Here is a 14,866-nt window from a genome sequence, read left to right on the forward strand (position 1 = left end):
CCATAAGATCTTGAAAGTGTGTGAATGTGTGTGTGTGTGTGTGTGCGTGCGTGCGCGCGAGACCATTGTTGTAAGAAGCATTAAGTATCATTAGCTCTTGCTAGTCATCACCTGCAAGACTGCCAGTCCGACATGAACCACTCTGCTCCGCAGACCTGGCCAGCAATCTTACAGATAGGTAGATGGAGACAGACAGACCTATGTTGAGATGTAGGGAAGGAACTTAGAAGTCTGTGTCTTACACACCCTGCTGTCAACGCTGCCACTCGCATTCTCCTTTATGTCTGATAATTGTGGGGTTATTATTTTTGAATCTTGAAAAATAAATGTACTAAATAAGTATCGGTTGGCTTCAAGTATCAAGGTATATCAGCGGTTTAAAGAGTTATGGTTTCAAAACAGATACAACTTTGTATCAGCCAAAGTTGTTTACAACTTTGGCTGATACTAGTACAGTACTCCGCTTCATATATAAAGGTTATTAGTCCTCAGTACAGCTGTGTGGGGTTCGATTCCTGATCTTGGGACCATTGTTCTCTCTCTCTGTTTACAAAGGCCACTGGTGCCATCGATCTTTTAACAAATTTTCCAGCGCATTGATTCTATGTTTTGAAGTCCTTTTGATTATAAACCAGAGAAAGTGCCAGTGTGACGAGATTTAAAAATCAAGCCAGCACACTTTCTCCTTGTTTCTGCACACTGACAGCAAGTTGCCTTAAAAAAGGTCACTATATACTTCCCTTGCTTACAAGAAGGAGAAATATGTCTAGTCACACAACACTCAGCCAGTCATGATATAATAAATAACTGGTATTGGAAAACCACTTTTAAAGACGCCAGTGTTTAGCATCTGACTGCAGGCTCTATCTAGTCTGGCACATAGTTTGACTAACTATTCAGCAAATATCAGTTGTTTTGCTTGTGATAATCTTTTTAGAGCAAGACCACAGGAAGTAGCTATATTTTTGTATTGATTGGAAATTATGTTCCCGAAAGCAATATTTTCACTGTCATGCGCATGATATTCAACTGAAGCAGCTGTGGGGATAATTGAAATAAAAGAAAACAATAGTTAAGGCCTTCTGCGAATCAATAAAACTATGTCTGTTTGTATTATTATTGCTCATAAGCATTAATCTCCATAAAGATTACTTCATTATGCCAAAGCAAAAAACAGCTACTAATGACTGAATACGTGTGTCATTGAAACATACACGCATCTGCACCAAATTGTAGTTTGTCCCCGGACAGGACAATGCCGTCTCTGTGATGAAAATGAAAGGACTCGTCCTTTTGCACAAATTCATGCACACATACCCGTGAGCACACACACAAACAAACATTCCCATGGATTCCCAGGATCGGAAAGGGCCTGAATAGGAATCTGGGCCATGCCGGCACACAAGCAGCCCTTCACCACACATTAAAAGAACTGCATTCCTAGCCCCTGTGTGTCATACACTTGAGTCAGACTGCCATTACATGAAACATACAGATTCATAAATTCAGCCAGCGGTGACTTAGCCTAGTAAAGACCAGCTCCTACTACACCGCTATTTGCTTTGTACAGAAAGTTTGGGCTCTCGACTAGTTAGAAACGATTGCTTCCTGAAGGTTTTAAATTTTACCCAATTGCTAATCTTTACCTGTGACATATGTAATACACTGGTTTAACAGAAATTGCCTGTGCTATAAACAACCACCGTCCACTGCAAAGACAGAAATGAAGGAGGTGGCTGTTAATGTTAATTCAATATTTGAAAGCGTAGCCAGTGTGAACTGAATGGCTTTGTTCACTTCCTCTGCTGCTATTGCTAAAACTACAGGCAGACTACAATTTTAAAACGGTGCAGAATATCAAAGTCATTGTTCACAACTTCTTCTGTTTGATGATTGGCCCAGTAGAACGTCTACCAGCGGGAAACCAAGCGAACGGGAGAAGCCCCAAAATGTGCTCCCCAAACAAGACTTTATTCGAGCAGAATTGCACAAGAGGACAATGGCGAGGACAGCGGTGTCTGGCCTGAGACGACATTTGTGCATAGGCTGTCCAAACAGATGCTTCATTGATCTCTCCTGCCTCCATCCTGATTCCCTTAAAGATCTTGTGTCGTGATAGGTTTCTGCCTTTTTTCTAAAGGACAGGATGTGCAGCAGCAGAGTACACCATGGCCACAATGTCTTCTCTGCCTGTGGCTCCTAAGGGAAAAGTCATTGTTCTCATTGTTGTCCCTTACCTGCCTGCCTGCCGTCTGTCCTTGAGCGGGGTTTCAAAAGCCTTCCAGATTACTCTCAGGAAAGGACAATCCAATGCGCTGCCTATCCCTTTTTTTTTCTCCGAATCCTCTGGTATGAATATATGTCTTCTAACAAGCGGAAGAGGGTTTGCTCTGCGAGTGCTTGCCACCAGGCCTCGGGGGAATCTTGAAAGGTGCTAAGGAATTAAACACTTTAGGTTTTTGTCAAGGAAGGAAGGAACAAAAGAGCGGATTAGGAATAATAAAGGACGAAGGAAAGCAAAGGGAAATAACTTCTTTTTGCACGCTTTTCAGCAGAGCAGATTAACCGTGATAGTGTAAGGCCACTGATATGGGCCTCTTAGCCTTTCCGACAGTTGTTTGGCTCACAGCCAGAGCAACTGCTGACATATGGACATTTACAAAATCTGACTTCAGTTCACACCCTTCATTTCTTCTCTTCAGACATAAGGTCCGAGCAATGAACTAGATGGGTGTTTTTAAGAAATGGTACATTTACACTTTAGTGCAGGATGAGCAACTTCAGCACCTGCTCTGAAGGCACACAAGCTGGGGCATATAAGTTCTTCCAATCTCAAACAGACTGGAGCGAGCAGGTGAGGAAAGGAGAATAGGTAAGGGTGGGGGGTGTGGTGAGGCAAACAGAGAGACCAAGGGAGGGCTGGCTCGTTAAGGCGGGGGTCTAACAGAGACGTCTGGAGCCAGGACACTGATGCTTGAGCTGATAACTGCTCTAAAGAAAACCTTCTACTGTCAGTGAACACACACACAACACACACACAAAGTCACAGAGCATCGTCTTTTTTCTTTTTTTTCCCCCTCACTTCTCTGACTTTAGTTTGCTTTCCTCTCAAATCCTCCTCCCCTCGACTTTATCACACACAATTTCTCTAACTTCTGTCTCTAAGAGGCGATGTTTACAGTGTGACCCCCGGTCACTCCTGATAGGAATCATTCCATCAACATAATGGCTAAATGACACGCACACGACTGTTACTGTCATGGCCACCACAGAGGCAGGATGTTGTCCCCGCCATACGCACGCTGCCGCTTCCAATAAAATCTTCAAAGACATTCAAAATGCAATCCTGCGTCCTCAACACCGATTTGAGCATTTCTCCGACTCTCTTCATATTCCGCCCAGTCATCATCCTTGCTTTCTTGTTTCACCTCTTCCGAATAGAAAAAAAAAAAAAAAATCACCCTTGCAGTGTGGGTGGTCCTCACACACATGAACACGCACACATGCTCACCCTCTCCTTGGTTTTTCTCTGTCTGGTAATGCACTAGCTGTGGTTTCCTGGCCTTGGCCAAAACACTGTTAGAAGTTCACCGCACCCACCGCTTTACCACAACGCTTCACCTAAACGCTCCACTCTCTTTTCCTAGTTCACACACACACACACACACACACACACATGCATACACATAAGAAATACTGATTACAGTGGCATGAAACACTTGAAGATGAGCCTCTGGAAAGTTTAGGAACTAGAACTTTGCAGTGCTTTGCAAAACGGTTCGTACCCTCTGCACTTTCTCCATATTTTCTCTCTATAATCACAAGCTTACATATTTTTATTCTGGTTGTATGAAATAGACCACCATAAAGGCACATAACTGTAAAATGTAATGAAACTAATGCATGGTTTTTAATAATTTGTTAAAAATTTAAAACTTTAACATGTGGCTTGCATTTTAATGTGCTCCCTTTACTCCGATACTCCTAAATTAAATCCTCTGCAACACTCAGTATTGATATGGTTGGTTTGTAAAAGTGTCAGATTTGTTAGAAAACATCAGTGAACAGTATGAAGAGGGATTACATTGTGGAGGTTAAAGCAGATGTAGGTCATAAAACAATATGCTACACTTCTGACATTAGGTGGAGAACTGTTCAATCAATCGTTCAAAATACAAACACTAAGACAGAACCACAAACCTACCAGATCTTGGCTATTCACCTAAACTGACTAGCCATGAAGGAGAACACTAACGTTAGAAGCAGTTAAGGCATTCAAGGTGACTTTGGAGGACAAAAAGAACTCAACAGCCCGGTAAAAAGAGTTACTATTAAGGTGTCTGATGTCTGGCAACATCAGACACGTGTTAAGAAATATATTACAATTCTTTTACACCCTCATGTCCTGTATTTGGTCAGCTGATGACGATTTAAAGCATGGTGTCCAATGAACCTGTTCTATTCAGACTTGTCTATGTATAGCTGTACACATCTGGAGTCCAAACATTTCTCCTATTTTGACACAAAATACCTTTATTTTGGGTTAAAGGTACCAGTTTATGTTTGTTAATGGATAAAACGACACTGATGTTTTCGCAATGCAACTTGCTGGGTTTTTTTTTCTTTCCTTTTTTGTGTGTTCCACAAATTTGGCCTTTATGGAACAGTGGCAAGTGAAAAGCTACTATTTAAAGAAATAAGTCTTACTTGGGATTCAAGCAAACATGTGGCAGAAGGTGCTCTTGTGAGATGAACATTTTGAGATATATGCAAAGCAATACATTTGGCAGTTAACCAAAATCATGCTGATTACATTGTTCTCACTATAAAGCCTGGCGGTGACAGCATCATATTGCAGGAACGCTTTGCTTTTGCAGGAGCTCAAACATTTGACAGATCGCATAGATTGATGTCTGATGCTAAATACTGGGCGATCCTTAGTTGCTGCAGAAGACTCAAGACTGGGCAGAAATTCACCTTCCAGCAGGACAATAACCTGCCAACGATGAAATGATTCAGATCAAAGCGCAACCATGTGTCAGAATGACCCACTTATGAAAGTTACTCTGCAAAGTATTGACCTGGGAGAGCTGAAACCAAACCCCAGCAAAAAACCCAGACATTTTTACTGTAATGAGGCAAAATATAGAAAAATGCTAGAAGTCTTCGAATGCAATGTAACATGAAACAAAAATCAATTTAGTTGCCATTTCAAAACTTACATTAAATATGAGCAGTTCTGTCATTAGGACAGTCGACTAATTCATTTAGTGTCATATAACATTTCTTACATACAGGCTACTTACTGAGTCATTGTAAGCCCGTCTCTTTTGACATGCAGCCTTCAGCTATACGTCAAACTATTCAGATCCTCAAACAACTCCACTGTACTTAGTGTTCTCTAGCACAGCACATATCCATGCACACTCACAAAGTATCTCACCCTCGGGCACCGTCTTTCCTTCCTAATCTGATATCAAAGAGCAGGTTTTTCAAAGTGTCACACATGACAGCTCATTTTATGCGTTGCCCACGGAAACGATTATTGCGGTAAATCTTCAGCAACTTCGCTCCGAGCCTCTCGCAGCACCTTTTGCCTCCCAGTGGTTAAATTCCTTTGCAGAGTTAGACGCTGCACTCCCCCTCAGTGTTAGGATACAATTGTTTTTGCTGATTCATATTTAATTATGTTTATACATGAATTCAGTAAGGCCTTCCAGGTTTGCAAATAAACTCTGGAAGATGTAATAGTCCCTGCGCTGCCCGAATCACCCTCTCCGATGTCATAGCGTGAACATTTTGGCTCGCTTTGTAGAGCTCTCTGGTGACACGAGCGAATGATGTCATACACTTTCAGAGATTTGTGTTAATGCAGTTTTTAAGGTGGACAGTTCCCGAGTAAATCCCCAAGAAAATCTCTTTGCACTGTGCACTCAGAGGCTAATCCTGCCTGCACACCACAATGGGGTGTTCTGGACACTTCAGCAGATGCTGGTGGAGATCAGATCAGCTCACCTCTGTCATAAACTTTTGTACAATATTTTGAACTGCGTATCCTCGCCATGGAGGCTGGACCTAGTGTGTTTGTGCATACATTTGAGTGCAGTCAGGCAGAAGTTGTTTCTCTTTCATCATTTTTATCAACAACTTAAAAGAGAAATCTTTAGAGTTTTTTTTCTCTTTTTTTTCCTGTAGGAACTTCATTTGTTGTGGCATCTTCACTGCCATCCCACATTCCTTTCTTGTCTTCTCTAAAAGTACTGCATGTGTGTGAGCGAGTCTGCGTGGGTGTGTGTAGTTGGCCTCTGAGTTTATTTATCTTATTCTAAATCAGCCCTCAAACTCACTAATTGGTCAGTTCCAATGTTAGGTAACGGAGGGAAATGAACAATTAAGCCTGTGTTTGCAGGGAATGATGAGTATTTGTGTGTGGCTGCAGAGAAGCAGCTAGGAGCAATTAGAACTTCCAAAGAGGAACAGTCTTTCAGGTCACCCTAGTTTTTTTTTTGTTTTTTTTTTATTTTGTTTAATTCTAGAGGCTCAACACCCACCTCTCCAACAAATCTAGTCATCATTGAGTGGGTGCTGATTTAGTCATGCCATAATCACCCCAAACCAATAATTTCTATGCTCATATGTAGTTATAATTAGATATTTGCACACAAAGCCCTTCTTTCTCACTGTTGGAAACTGTGGCCGATTCCCTTTGAATATTGCTCTGGACAAGGCCTTACTTCTGTCACTATAACCAAGCAATACAAATTCTGAAAATCCTGAATGTCCTTAGGCAGGATGAAACGCAATCCTGCCCACAGCAAGTAAATAAAAATAATCTTTCTTTTATCAGCAGCAGTAGGAACTACAAACTTTTCACTGACTATACATGTAAAAAAAAAAAGTCATAGAAAACATGTTCAAGGTGCACTATGCACACATACATGCACATATACATATATTTAGTAGTACACTGGGATAGTACTATTTTTTTTTTTTGCCAATTGCTCCTGATTGAACTGGTGTAACCAACAGGTTTCTGTGCCATGCTGCTCGATTGTGGTGGGTCACAACTCTCTTTCTGATATTTTGCCTATTTTTTTGTTGGGGGGGTTTTTCAGTGATGCCAAACAAGGAAGTAGTGAGTTTGATGTGTTGCCATAAAATACATCTGCATTCACTTAACTAAAAATGCGTGAATTAAAAGCTTACAAAGCCATCGCATCATTACCACCATGGGTTTCCCAAATGACTTAAAGGCATAACTTTATTGTTTGTTCAATAACCTGCAGCAAAACACCCGGGTGCCATTTTTCCATTGTATTTTCCGGGGTTGAGGGTTAAGGAGTTAAAAAATAATCAAAAACAAAATCTTCTCTTGTTATTCAGGCATTTAGCAAATAAAAATCATTTTGGTACTCCTAACTGAACTAAATACAGAAACGATTTGCCTCATTTAATGTCAGACCGTGAGAGGGGAAAAAAGTAAACGTTTGTCTTTTTATAGTGTAGGTGAATTGTTGGCTTCCACTATACAGGGATTCTTTGATTAAGAGTTAAAACCTAAACACTACATGTATTTAAACTTTCACAGTGAAATCTGATTGTTGCAGGCTCCCAAGATGTTCATAGAGTACGACATCATTCAAGCAGAGTCACTTATAAGGTCACTTATTTCATAAACTATCCTAACCTGCTGCTCTCGAAACACCTCATGAGAACTCTACAAGTCAGGATTTCACTTTTATCACTTTTTATCACTTCAGTATCGCAGAGTGTTGGTAATCTTTCATCTGAAGGCTTGCACCGTGAAGGCATTTGACAGATGTGCTTTTAGGCAACAGGAGGGTGGTGCAAGAAAGAGCTCTGTAAGATGTCTAAAGTGTCTCTTATTACTTCTAAAGTGGCTGGTAGCTCTTAGATGCATTAGTAGGATATGACAACCTTTCAAACACGTAACCGTACAAATCATCTACAAACTGTGTTTCACCATTCATGAATTAGTTGTACAACTGAGTCATGTTGTGAAGTTACAAATAGAAATGATTGTAGATGTGTTATTTTTACCTGACTAACGATGAGAGACCAATGTGTGAGAATGAAAAAGTACATTTTAAACAAATATATGTTCGTGTACATCAGTAAAGTCCACAAAAGCTTGGAGACGAACAAACACTGAAGCATACATCAGCCCATTTTAACCCTTTTCTATGGCTAGGTTCACACAGCAGGTTTTGATGCTCAATTTCAATATTTGAAATCCAGTCTTTTCTGTGTGTGGTACCACCGAATGATGTGATTGCAAGCAGACTTCTGTGTGTCCTTCCACATGCCAAGAAGAACATCGATGTCACATAGCAGCACACTGTGTGTGGAAGTAAGAATGGACATTTCTGGATTGATTTTAAAGTTATTCAGCAAAGGGAGCTGACAGTATTTTGACAAGCTCATAACAAGACAATGGAAGCGAATAAAAAGAGAGCACAACTAACAACAATGGCCTTTTGTGGAGCATTGACTGACTGCAAGGTCTATAGAGAAGTTTGTACGAACAAAATGTACAAAATTATACAAAACGGAACTGTCTGCATGTCATTTTGTACCCACCAGAAGAACATTTCCTACCCTCTGAACATAATCTGCTGTGAAGAAACAAAGTTATTTGTTCCTTTAATTGATATCAATTGCTTAGTTATTTTTGATTTAATCAGGATTCATAATCTGTCATTTTTCATGTGGTTCAGTTGCCAATGAAACATCTATAAGGAAATAGAATGTAATTGAAAGAAACAATTATGTACATGAAGTTTTAACATTTTTATAACAATTTATCTCAGTAATTTATTAAAAAACAACTTTATGGAATAAAGATGTGAATTGAAAATAGGCAGGGGGAAATGAAAACACGTAGGTATGAAATGGACGTACTAATTGGCAAAGGAGAGAAATTAAGCCCAAACCATGTAAAAGCCATGCTCAACTCCAATGTGTGTGAGCACACACTCACATACACAGATGCACAAATATTCATGGTCTCCAGTTGGTGTTGAGAAACCTGACACTGAAAGTGCTTTGGTTATTTACCCGTAGTGGACAGCACAACACACTCACTCGAACACGCACACACGCGCTGTCACTTGTTCTTACATTGATATGTTGGGCTGGAGTTGCTCTAGTTCCAGTTTTAACATAATGTGTGTTATGCCAGTGACTGGTCGCCACCATTATTGCAGTAATACAGTTTCTAACGACATTTTGAATATAAGTTTCCATCATAAAAAATGAACAAACCAGATGTTTAGATGATAATGCTGGAAGTACAACCTCGCAGCCAAAGAGCCATTTAAACACTTAAAGAGATCCATAAATTTAAAGGTATTTAAGTAAAACCAGGTCTGATCAGGCGGCAAAACATTCTTTAACTTCAAGATGTTACCTACAGGTATGTGGTGAAAGGGCTCAGGCCCGCCGGCACAGATGACAGACCCATCTCCGAGCAGTCCACCATGATAAAAATGCCATCTTCCTCGCACTGGCAAGGGGCCGGGCAAGCTGCCTCAGACTCCTGTCTTTCTTGGACCTGCTCGTACCCCCACGCTCCAGGGGTGGACCCCCAGTTTCCTCCAGCAGCACAGAGAAGCAGTACGCCAAGCAGCATGTCTGTCCGTCCACCTGTCTGCATCTACACCTGCAAAGAGCTTCCCCTCTGTCCTATGAAATGTCTTACGAGGCAGCTGTGATAAATGGTTTCCTCTCAGAAGTTCCTGTCCTCCTTTTTTTTTCTTTTTGTTACTGCTTTTCCTCCCAGTGGGTTGTCCACACTGTAAATCTGTCCTGTCAGAAGTTCTGCTTCTTCATCTCCATTAATCTGCTTGTCTCCCAGCTTTTACTTTACTCCCCTAGGGTTTCACTTAATCTTAACTTCCCTTCTTCCTTCCGTCTCCCTTCCTAAATCTTTTCTCTACACTGACTTTCTCCTCCTGCTAGATTCAGTATCTCTCCCTCTTTCTGTCTATCTCTGTCTGAATATATATCTGTTGCTCTGTGCCTCTCTCTCCTTACCTATTGTAGAAGGAGTGAATGAGCCAGCCCCATTGGCTCACAATTTAGGGATGGGCTGGAGCATCTCCGGAAAGTGGGAGGGGCCCGCACTTCTCAAACTCCCAACTCTTCCCTCTCTTTTTCCCCTTTCCTCCCCCCCCCTTCTAATTTTGCTCTGCCTTGAAGCTTGGTCTGAGCAGGGTGAGAAAGTACATTTTCCAAGGGGAAATGGGAGCGACAGAGTGCAGATGATATAGCACAGAGTGATCCTGACCTACAGAGGAATAAAAGTAGAGTTTTTTTTTTTTTGGATAAGAACTAAAACAGCTGAATGAACTTGTGAAAGAGCTGCAGCGGTTCAGTGTGTGACTGGCGGCGACCATGTGGAGAAAACTGAAATTCTGACACTTCAGCACCCTTCAGTTCCCAGAAGGAGCCGAATCTAGTGTCTCGTAAGTTGCACCTTCTCAGGTTCCCCCCGCCGGAATGTCACATTCACACACACACACAAACACACGCACACACACGTATGAATGCCCAGAGATAAGTAGCAGATTGCGACTGACTTACGCAAAACAACTGGTAGATTCATTTCACATATGGTTTTCTGAAGAAATGCAGCTGAATTTCAAACTATAAAATACTGGGTTTTTGAGACCATGATAAATACTTTTACAACTTTTTCATCTATGTCACATATATCTTGTACAATTCGCCTGAAAAACATATTGGGCAGAAAATCAAGGAATAATAAAGTTATATTCAACAGTACAGTGAAAGCAGTCATCCCGTACTGGAGAAAATTTAAGATAACGGTAACGTATCAAGCACTGAATAAACCATAAAAAAAGGAAAAGAAATGGGATTGGTCAAAGAGCCTGAGAAAAGCATGACAGCAATATTGTTAAACAAATTCAGAACATTTGTTTGACAATATTCCACAACCTCCATAAGTTGACTAAGAAGTAGGTGTGTAAGGCAGAATTATTTTTCTTCCAAATAAACATTAAAGCCTGGCTAAAATGTAGCAAAATTTTTGATTCAGTTGTAAAAAAAAAAAAAAAAACCTTCACAAAATGAATTGTAAACTTTTGACCAGAATTCTGAGAGAAAAATTTAATAAGGAACACATGGCCACAGTGAAACATGAAGGTGGAATCATCATGCTGTGGGCTTACTTTTCTTTTGACGGAACTATAATTTCTGTCAAGGTAAATTAAATCATAAGCAGTTGTTGATACCAGTCACTTTTGACTCAAAACCTGTAATTTAAATAGAAGACAACACAAATTTGTATGTGGGCTGACAAATGGTGTCATGTTTATAACGATATAAAAAGATAAATGGACATGAATTAATTTTCTTTAGCTATTTTTTGTAACGTAACATGAAGATGGAATTTGTTGTGAATTAAAACAATATTAATGTAGGGCACAATTACAACCCATTTACCAAGATGAATGTAATGCTAACGTAACAACAGAATGTAGTAATAGGTCATCTAAAAAGAAAGCTTGTTTATAATCTTGGATCACTGACCATAACCTCTGACCTATTTGTAAGTGATTGGTCACTGAAAGGACCTTAATGTGCTTTTGACCAATAACTGTTAATAAATGTTTAGGTTATTAGTTTATTTAAAACATCACAATGTGCAAGAAGCATTAATAAAAGATGCATCGCACCAGATTTAGCTTAAGTGATTTTTCATCTGTAGTCCCTGAGTAGAAGAGCCAATAATACAGTCTAAAATTATAAAACATACATTAAAAGTCTCCATATGCCCTCAATTACAGCAGTATAAACAGTAAACACCAAACTTATGTTCTAGAATCACTACAGTCAAGACTACAGAACAAATTTAGTTCTAAAATGAATGTTGCATCTCACTTTTAGTGAGTGGCATACATAGGGTTAAACATAGAAATGGTAAATAAAGATCTTGTATGTAGGATCTCTGTACTGCTTCCTTCTTGACACAGGTGGTTTCTATATGTGACAGGACGTTGTACACAATCCAAATAATAATTCTATAGTTAAAAAAGACGACCAGTTATGACAATAAGGCAGAGCTTGTATTATTTGTTCCTATTTAATTTCTCAGTACTATCATCCTGCAGCTGGTTCCTAGAAGTAAAACACCTCAGAATTCCTCCTCATCTCTTCAGTTCTGGTGATGTTTTATGAGGAATTACGTCGTCCTCCATAAGCTAATATAAACCAAGCGTTTGGCCTCATAAAAGCTGGTGCATTTCTTAGAAAGTCTAAAGCTGGGACTGAGGTGTAGAGGCGGCAGGGGCTTTCATGTTGTAACATCAGTATGTTGACGGCACACAAGCACAGATGTGAATAGATGCAAAACCAAAAACAAGGATGTAACGCGCAAGTACACAACTACCAAACTTGTGGAGCTGGGATGCAGGCTTATCGAAAAAACAAAGCCTCACAGCCTAAAATATATGCACCCGTAAAGGTTTGTCTTCCCTGTTGCTCTGTCTTTCTCTTAACTTTTCTTCTTTCTCCACAATCCTCTAGCCTGAATAGTTTCTCATTAATTAATTAACATTCCTATGCCACAGTGTTTTCTGAGGAGCCTTTGTTATGGCCCCACAAAAACTCTTTCAGAGCAGTTCTTCACAATGTCCCTCTCTCTTACTCACACTCTCTCGTGCTTTCTCTTCTTCCTCCCTTTTCTTCATATCTGTAGTGGAAGTTCTGTTGGTGCTCTGTCGGTTGATTTTTTTTTTTCTTTTACCTACTCGTCAAATACACATTATGGCTTCTTCTCTGATCAAAGGCATGCCTAGCAGGATCTTGAAGTTGGCCGATGTACAAGCAGGCGCACAGTTTTACCCATTGGCATTAATATGTGTGTACAAACAAAAAGAAAACATGCACATGTTCTTTTATACACCTGCAAATTTTTTTCCTTCTCTTTGGCTTTGCACCTCCAACCTTCTGGCACACTAAAATTCTGTCATCTTTTTTAAATGCTCTTTGATTGTCTGGCCTCAGGGGGCCCCTAAAACACACAGAGTGCTCTATAAAAGAAAACTGCATGTTTGGTCTCATGCCTGTCTGTGTTTCTCTTTTTTACTGGCTTCTCTTCGTTTTCCTGTTTTGATCCTGTCTTTTCAGTTTGCATGGCTCCTCATACAGCTGTGAATGTCAAACAGGATTTGGTCAGATTGAACATGTTCTTGCAGTTTACGGATGAGTGTGTGCACTCAGAAGGGAGGCGCCACAAATCAGTGTTGCAGCAGAATTTACTAATATTTAATCATTTCAACACAAAGGACTATTGATGGATGAGCACGGAAATTTTTGTGCACATTCTTACACATTCTTGTGCATATTGTTATAGATTAGATTATATAATGAACAGACGAGACCATTTTTTTCCTGGAAAAGTAGAGTTTTTTAATTCCCATAAGAAATTGTAATGCAAACTTAACCTGTTGTGTTGTTGACAAATTGTGAATGATGCAGGTCAACATACTAGAGGAGAGCAATGAAGCAGAATCCACGCACAAAAGCGTATTAGTATCTATTTGTGAAATTATTTTCTTTTCCCATCGCAAACAATTAGAGTGTAATTTGGCCTTGGTAACTCTGAAATACAGATCACCAGGTTTAACCTGTGGAAGGATGAATGAACAAATACTGAAGAAAGTGAAATAAAAGTTTCAATCTTTAAGAAGTCATCATCAAATGTTTTTGCTATAACAAATGTGTTTGGTGACTTAACGGTATATATATATATATATTTTTTTTTTTTCATGTTTCTGTGATTTACTGGAGTTTGACAGGGTTTAAAACATTTCTTCATACCTTCAGCTGGTCTATGATGAAGATGAATTCAAACTGTATGAGACTTAAGAATGATGCGTAACAAGTAGAGGCTTGAGGCAATTGACAGCATATATGTTTGCCTCAAATCTTCATGTCAGGAAGTTTGACAAAAGGACTTCTCTAGATGTTGCTGTCAAAGGCCAAAGTACTTTGGCTGGGTGAATAGGTTCTGCTTTTGTGTAAACAGAATCTATCTTCTGGTTAGGTTTCTTTTTAGCCTGTAATGCCATTTTATAATATTTTGTGATAAGCATCCAGTCAGGCAAAGCATCTTCTTGTTACTGACATTATTAATCCTGTGCGTAGCACGTTTTAAATAAACTATGATTGTACAATTTTGCAAGATTGTGGATATAAATAACTCTATAAGGATGTTTAAAGCTACTGTCAGATCTGTCCTTAGTATTTTCTACGACAGAAGCTGTCACAAGAATCCATTGATTTCTCCATTTTTAATTGGTCTGCTTATTGGCTTGATAGAGATGGATTCTTTGAAAGCTTCACAAGTGAGCTGGGTTTTATACTTATTTTAAAAAAAAAAATCTGCACAAAAATCTAAAAACAATGTGAACTGTCACAACAAAAAATCAAATCATGATATTTGTACCACTGTTGAGGGTTTTGGACATGAACGTACACACATACACGCAGAGCTGCAAACCTTTGCAGCAAAGCCTTAATGTGGATTTACCCTACACCGTTTCTCTTTCTCACACTTTATCTCCTTCCTGCACAAACTATCAAACAGTCTGCATCAGATCAAAGTTAGTGCCCTGTCCTCCCCCTTTCCACTGTGCTCCCCAGGCTGTAAACACTATCCAAGCAACAGCAGCCTTGAAGACACAAAGACAAGTAGCTACCCGACACCTGACTCTAACTTGAGAGCACTCAGCGTGGTCTACCTGGGAATAAAATAAACTTACCGAGGGCTACCTGAGCTCTTTTCACGGAGAGAACAGAGAAAGTTGCCGCACAATCA

The 14,866-nt window shown here is 39.8% G+C and overlaps 1 protein-coding gene across 4 annotated transcripts in view; it reads right to left on the reverse strand.

The window, feature by feature from the left end:
- Nucleotides 1-14,866, reverse strand: part of lgr6 (leucine-rich repeat containing G protein-coupled receptor 6) — a 63,532-nt gene that overhangs the window by 40,933 nt on the left and 7,733 nt on the right. Inside the window, exon 1 of one of the 4 annotated variants that reach the window (XM_008413792.2) lies at nucleotides 9,435-10,035. The exons of the other annotated variants lie outside the window; for them this stretch is intronic. Coding sequence (XP_008412014.1) covers nucleotides 9,435-9,676 — 242 coding nt within the window. The 5' untranslated portion in view covers nucleotides 9,677-10,035. Of the gene's footprint in view, nucleotides 1-9,434; nucleotides 10,036-14,866 lie in introns of those variants that run through there. 4 annotated transcript variants of the gene reach the window in all.

Source organism: Poecilia reticulata, linkage group LG7, assembly GCF_000633615.1.
Source record: "Poecilia reticulata strain Guanapo linkage group LG7, Guppy_female_1.0+MT, whole genome shotgun sequence".
Lineage (NCBI taxonomy): Eukaryota > Metazoa > Chordata > Actinopteri > Cyprinodontiformes > Poeciliidae > Poecilia > Poecilia reticulata.